Source organism: Babylonia areolata, chromosome 18 (genome assembly GCF_041734735.1).
Source record: "Babylonia areolata isolate BAREFJ2019XMU chromosome 18, ASM4173473v1, whole genome shotgun sequence".
NCBI lineage: Eukaryota > Metazoa > Mollusca > Gastropoda > Neogastropoda > Buccinidae > Babylonia > Babylonia areolata.
Genome location: NC_134893.1, coordinates 20,921,837 through 20,929,336, shown reverse-complemented (window position 1 = coordinate 20,929,336; position 7,500 = coordinate 20,921,837). Strand labels below are relative to the sequence as shown.

Here is a 7,500-nt window from a genome sequence, read left to right as displayed (position 1 = left end):
AGAGAGAGAGGCAGAGAGAGAATTGGAATTGGAATTGGTTTATTCGTGTAAAGGTCATAGCCCAAATGAAGGGGTGTTTGGAACAAAGTAGACATAAGCAAATACAAATATTGATATAGATTCATATGGGAAAAAGGATAGTATACTATGAAAGCGTGACATCTCTAACTTTTGAACGCTCGATATAAAAACATGCTGAAATTTCTAACCATATATTCATTTGCTGATGACACTAGCGAATTAAGTCGGAAAAGACATGGTTGTCTATAATAATTATCTTTCTGAAATGAGACGTTATCTGATAATCTGAAATACTGGGCACACCAAAGCAAAACGCAATTAGTCTTCTTTTGATTCTTTACATAAAGGAAAAAATAAGTCACGTTCTGTGTAACTTCTGTATCTAAAATAATGAGTATAAATATCAGACAGTCCAAAACGAAAGTTCGATGTCATTTGCTGTGCAGAGCGGGTCATGTCAAGGTGTAAATATGGCTTTACACTATGAGATAGTCCATTGAACATGTCATATTATGTCTGAAATCTTTCGCTTGTCTGAAAGAGAGAGAGAGAGAGAGAGAGAGAAACACGAGTGTAGTTAGCCCTTCAACCCTCAACCAAGCTTGGGAAGAGCAGCTGTTGTTTTGGGGTTTTTTTTGTGTTTGTTTTTAAACGATTCGAACCAGCTTCGTCTTTTTTCGTCTCCCCCCCCCCCCCCTTTTTTTTTTTTATCCTTCTTCTGCTGCTGCATTCGTTGGCTGCAACTTGAGACACGTATAGATCTAGGACCGGGTTTTATAACGTGTAGACCTGTAACGGGCGCAATAGCCGAGTGGTTTAAGCACTGGACTTTCAATCTGAGGGTCCGGGGTTCGAATCACGGTAACGGCGCCTGGTGGGTAAAGGGTGGAGATTTTTCCGATCTCCCAGGTCAACATAATGTGCAGACCTGCTAGTGCCTGAACCCCTGTCGTGTGTATACGCACGCAGAAGATCAAATACGCACGTTAAAGATCCTGTAACTCATGTTAGTGTTCGGTGGGTTACGGAGACACGAAAATACCCAGCATGAACCACGACAGAGTCATCGGCAAGTCGATGTTGGTCGTGTAACGGAAAGAAGAAGAAGAAGAACCCTCTTTTTTCTTTTCACTTTTGTTTTCAAACACTCGCCATTAAGGCAGCCATACTCCGTTTCCTGGGGTGGGTGCACGCTGGGGTGTTCTCGCGTTTCCATAAACCACCGAACGCTGGTAACAGAGTCTTTAAAACGTGCGTATTTCATCATCAACACTCGTCACCAATAGCTGATGATGCGATGTTTTTTTGTTTTGTTTTTTAAAGTGCGTATTTGATTTATCTGCATTGGAGCCCTCCAAACCCGAAGGTGGACGTGGACAACTGATTAAGGCAGTGTCAGGTCTGCCCATTATACGCTGACCCGGGAGATCGGAATGAAAAAAAAAAAAAAAAAAAAATTCCACGCTTCACCCGATCAAGCGTTTATGTGTCGGGGCTCGAGTCAGAAAACTTCACAGACCGCCCCGTCGGAAGGGCAAGAAGTTCACCGCTGTATCCCACTCGGCTATCGCTACCAGTCCCAATGGGTTTGAAACGGTGTGATCATCATCAAATCAATGCCCAGGTCTTTCTCTGAAGAACCGTAGGCTAAAGTTCTTTTCAGGTGAAAAGAAAAAAAAAGTCACAGAAAAAGGGAGGTGGTGGTGGAAGTGGTTGTGGAAGTGGTTGTGGTGGTGGGTGCATTGAAGAAGAAGTCTCGCAATGAATCGTGTTGGGGCCTGATATGAAAAGAAAGTAGAGAAAGAGAGACAGACAGACAGAGACAGAGAGACAGAGAAAGAGAAAGAGAGACAGGGACATAGAGACAAGTACAGAGAGAGATAAACAGGAAGGCACACAGACACACAGACAGACAGACAGAGGCTACTAACCCAATGTAACAACCTCGGAGAAGATATAACAAAGAATGGGGAAAAAAGAGAGCAGCAGTAAGTATGTAAGTGTGTGTGTGTGTGTGTGTGTGTGTGTGTGTGTGTGTGTGTGTGTGTGTGTGTGTGTGTGCGCGTGTGTGTGTGTACGTCTGCGTGCATTTGTGCCATTGTGTGTGTGTGTGTGTCTGCGTGCATTTGTGCCATTGTGTTGTGTGTGTGTGTGTGTGTGTGTGTGTGTGTGTGTGTGTGTGTGTGTGTGTGTGTGTGTGTGTCGGTGTGTGCGTGTCTGTGTGTGAATGCAATGAACTTTCGCCAGGCACGTTAAGCTGCAGTGAAAGAGGATTTGGAATCTGTCTGTCTGTCTGTCTGTCTGTCTCTCTCATTATTCTCTCTCTCTCTCTCTCTCTCTCTCTCTCTCTCTGTGTCATTACTGTGTGTGTGTGTGTGTGTGTGTGTGTGTGTGTGTGTGTGTGTGTGTGTGTGTGTGTGTGCCATTACTCGATGCAGAAATTCAGCATGCTCACTGAGAGAAAGAAGAAAAAAAACAACAACATTCCATTCTAAGCATCAAATGCAAATCCGCCAGTTAACATCTAGTTTTCACACACCGAAAGCAGAAGTGAACAAGTATTCGTTCATCTCATCAGAGAACAATCACAGACGTGAAAACGGAAATCTCTCTCTCTCTCTCTCTCTCTCTCTCTCTCTCTGTATGTCTGTGCCTGTGTATGTGCATGGATGCGTGCGAATGCGCGCATGCTTATTAACGAGCATGTCAATTTCAGTATCAGTTTCATGAGGTGTTCAATATTGCGAGCTGATCTGTACTTATACGCTACATTACATCTACTTCGGGAGAAACACACACACACACACACACACACACACACACACACACACACACAGCATGGACAATTATGTGACCGTAAAGAAAAACAAAGGAATGACATAGAAAGATAGACAGACAAACATACTGGGAGAGAGAAAGATAGGGAGAGAGATAGACAGACAGACAGACAGGCAGGCAGACAGAGAGAGAGAGAGAGAGAGAGAGAGAGCGGGGGGACTCAGTTTTTACATAAAGGACAGAGTGATCGACTCGGGCTGACATCATTTCTATAGCGGTATGTGACTGAGAATTGGAGATGTCCCCTGTCTGAACAGCACGTAGCAATCTCGGAAACATCGTTTCTGTTTGTACACAATAAGTATGGTTTTCGATTTTTAAACACAGTTTTGAAAGAGCGAGTGTGGGAGACACACACACACACACACACACACACACACACACACACACAGAGAGACTTTGATATCTTAATGTTACTGGCCATAAGGTCCGTATGACATGGGTAAATGCGTCAACATATTTTCATGGCATAACTTAACAAAGCGTTAGATTTAAACGAATGAATACGGTGAAAGCAAATGTTGAAAGAAAACAAAATGTGTTTCCTTGCCGAAGGTAAATGGTAGCAACCAACAGAGAGAGAGAGAGAGAGAGAGAATACAGAGGGAGAGATACAGACAGACAGGCAGACAAGCAGACAGACAGACAGACACAGACCAAAAGGAGACTGCGACACAGGTAAGACAGCGGACACACAGTCAGGGTATGTTACTCACTAGCTTTGCAAGGGTCCAGATAGCGGTCGTTGGAGGTCTTGTACGGTACCAGCTGGGCCCGGACCCCCCACCCTGGCCCACCCACCGCGGCCAGAACCAGCAACACCCCGATGACGCCGACACCTCGGGTGCACAAAGCCGCCATCCTGTTCAAGCTGTGGTAAGGATGCCTCCTCCCTCAAAGTCTTGAGCCACCCCTTAGTCCCCACAATCGGCACGTATATTTTCAGTGACTGAAAAATAAATAAGTTTGTGGGTTACGAAAGTCTTGGGTCGAGGAACTCGGGCTTGCTGGTCCGTAGTGCTTGACTGAAGTCAGTTCGTTGGGGAGTTATGCTACAAGTCTCAAGTACACAAGGCTGTTATATATACACAGAGGGTGGGCTGATCACACAAGCTCTGAAGACTGTGCCGAAGCAGGTCTTGTCGACTGAGGGGGGCGGGTGACCCAGCGTCAAGCGGAGCGCATCAGTTGTCCTCTGTGTGTGTGTGTGTGTGTGTGTGTGTGTGTGTGCAATGATGGTGAAGTCAGCGCGAAGACCAACAGGCAGACAGGACTGAAGGGACAGAATGCACTTGGTGACGGTGACTCTCTGCTGCCCAGTGCTCTCTCTCTCTCTCTCTCTCTATTTGGATAGATCTTTCTCTGTCTCTGGATCTCTCTATATATGTATCTCTCTCTTTCGCTCTCTAGTCGTTATCTCTGTGTGTGTGTCTCTGTATCTCTGTTGTCTCTGGATCTCCCTCTGTGTCCCGGTATCTCTGGTCCAATGGCCAGCGATCACCTTCTGCAAGAGACAGAACGTACACCACTATTCCAGGTGATTCCACCCTTTCCGCACCGTCCCGCTGTGTGTGTGTGTGTGTGTGTGTGTGTGTGTGTGTGTGTGTGTGTGTGTGTGTGTGTGTAACGGTTCGTGAACTTAGAACTCAAATTAATGTATACCGGTGTGTGTGTGTGTGTGTGTGTGTGTGTGTGTGTGTGTGTGACGGTGTGTTAGTGTTAGGGGCGAGAGATGGATGACGGAGGTGGAGGAGAGGGAGGCAGAATGAAGGGCTACATCCACATTTCTTCCCCCCTCCGCTCCTCAGCATGACTGACTGACTGACTGAACGTCCACGCCGCGGTGTGAACACAACTCAGTCCTCCTCCGTCTTGAGGGGAAACAATTGTGGACATTGCCGAATGAGGTGGGTTGGTGGGGGTTGCCTCAACCGCCACCTGTGTGCTGTGGTGTGGGGGGCTGGTCGCTTGCTCCCTGTGGGCCCTATACACTGTGTGGAGGACTGATACCTCACTCCCTGTGGGCCCTATACACTGTGTGGAGGACTGATACCTCACTCCCTGTGGGCCCTATACACTGTGTGGAGGACTGATACCTCACTCCCTGTGGGCCCTATACACTGTGTGGAGGACTGATACCTCGCTGCCTGTGGGCCCTATACACTGTGTAGAGGACTGATACCTCGCTCCCTGTGGGCCCTATACACTGTGTGGAGGACTGATACCTCACTCCCTGTGGGCCCTATACACTGTGTGGAGGACTGATGCCTCACTCCCTGTGGGCCCTATACACTGTGTAGAGGACTGATACCTCGCTGCCTCCTTCTTTCAGCTGCCAGCCTTCATTCAGGCGTGATGGGAAAAGTGGTGTGTGTGTGTGTGCGTGTGTGTGTGTGTGTGTGTGTGTGTGTGTGTGTGTGTGTGTTTGAGTGAGAGAGAGAGAGAGAGAGAGAGAGAGAGTGTGTGTGTATATGTGAATACCGGCAGTTCTCTTCCCTCCCTCCCCCACCCCCACCCCCTGCCCCACCCCACCCACTTCACCCACCTGTCTACCAACAACAGAGAACAAACAGCACGTTACTTGCTCTTGTCGTTGTTGTTGTTGGGGTCTGCGTGTCGCTCGGCTGAGCGAACACCAGGTCACGGTGAAACTCTGCGACAATGAACAGTCTCGGTTGCTGACGGAGGAGTCCCCTCCCTACAGGGGTACTAATTATCTCGGGGCTGCTTCACCCACACGCGTTGAGGCGACAAACAACTTGGGCCTGAGCTGACAGTCACTCACTGCGGCAAGTCACAGCAGTGCTCAGTGGCCGGGAAGATGTTGTGACGGTGGGGGTCTTCAAGCTCGGTTTCTGCCGGTTCGCCTGGCAGGAGAAACTGGTGACTGACCAACAAGTTGTACCGGCTGGGCCACGAGGGCAGCTTGCATAAAACTTGAAGACCACAGAGCTGCTGCACAGTTGATCTGCTAGGAGATAATTCAGTCAACACGCACACAAAACCCGTGACACACTTGCTGCTATTTCATAAAAAGAAAAAGAAAAACCACCAAGAAACCCTGACCAGATTATGAAACGGGCGTGCAGTCGGAAATAAAACAAGGAAAAATAAAAACCTGATCACAGTTCATGGAACAATTTAACAATTCTTTTTCATCTGTCACTGGGAGAGAAAAAAATGGATCAAGGCACGGGGTTTTGTTTTCGATCACAACGCAACACTTGCTTCCCCCTTTTTTTTTCTTTTCTTGCCAGCCGGTGTCAATGAGCAGGACGGATAGAGCACAAAACGTGGTCACGGGCAGACCCTGATCACTCAGTCCCCTCTCTCAACAACAACAAAAAAGAAAACCTCTACAACTTCCCGGCGTCAGGCACCGCGACATTCATTAATCAATTATCACACGCTACAAATGACACTGACAGACCAGGTTGCAGAGAGCGTGGCACTTGGAAAGCCTGCACAAGAGCGTGTGTCGGACGGGTAACGATTTCAGTCTCCGACGACGTAACGGAACTTGTGAAAGCGAAGAGAGCTCGAGGGGGAAATCCCTGAACACGCTCACACGTGTGTCTCTGGCTATTATATACTCTACTCTCAGTCTCTCTCTCTCTCTCTCTCTCTCCTTTTCCGCCTTCTCTTTCTCAAACGCTCTCTCTCCTCTCCTCAGTCAGACGAAGTGCACACCGCCACGCGACTCGTCGTTGTGAGGAGGGGAGCGGACTGGTCTGCACACACTGACGGCTGCTGACTGCGACGTGAGTGACGACGCTCCCAGTACGGCGCCGCACACACTTGAGGCCAGCGCCACATCCCATCCCCCTTCCCCCTGCCTCTGGTTCTTCCTTTCTCTGCTTCTTGTTCTTCTTTCCTCCCCTTCAGTTCTGACGCCGGCTGTCGCTACTATACTATACCACCACTCTGCTTACTGCACTGACTGCATGCAGTGAAATCGTTCAGTGTCGTATCGTGCCGCACCGCTTCGTTCGTTCTTCCTGACGACTTGATCCCGCCCGTGTGTGATATAGGCCCTACAATACGTTTGTGAGACTGTGCAACATTGCACGTACACATGCACACCATGAAGACACATGTACATACGCAAGCACACACACGTATTTTCAGTCATACACATACGTATCACACGAACACACCGATACTGACACACAACACACACGCGCGCGCGCAAGCACAAACACACACATTGGACACTTAAACACAAACACGCACATATGTAAGCACACCCATACGTACACGAATGAATGACACGAACCACACAAACGTGCGCACACGCACACATGCACACTCACACACACACACACACACACACACACACACACACACACACACACACACACACACACACAGAGCGAGAGAGAGAGAGGGGAGAGAAATTAAATAAAACACCAATAAATTATCACACACTATGACAGCACACTGCTCATACGGATCCTGTTTAAACGGTCCACATATCGTGTTTAAACAGGACAGCTTTTGCGCTGTGTCGGCGCAGGAGAATAATGTGCGTATGTACCCAGTTAAAGAATGGAATACACCGACCTGTCGGAAAACAAATAACGCTTTTTTTTTCTTTTTGTTTTTCTCTCTCGTAATATCATGCCTTGTCTGAATAGAGTT

The 7,500-nt window shown here is 48.0% G+C and overlaps 1 protein-coding gene across 2 annotated transcripts in view; it reads right to left on the bottom strand.

The window, feature by feature from the left end:
- The window catches only part of LOC143292559 (tolloid-like protein 1), a 100,495-nt gene extending 93,853 nt beyond the window's left edge, over positions 1-6,642 (bottom strand). Inside the window, exons 1-2 of one of the 2 annotated variants that reach the window (XM_076602971.1) lie at positions 5,405-6,642; positions 3,576-4,363 (exon numbers count right to left, since the gene is read on the bottom strand). In XM_076602971.1, the coding sequence (XP_076459086.1) occupies positions 3,576-3,720 (145 nt within the window). In that variant the 5' untranslated portion in view covers positions 3,721-4,363; positions 5,405-6,642. The remainder of the gene's footprint in view (positions 1-3,575; positions 4,364-5,404) is intronic. The other variant, XM_076602970.1, reaches the window with a different exon arrangement.
- Positions 6,643-7,500: the final 858 nt, after the last annotated feature.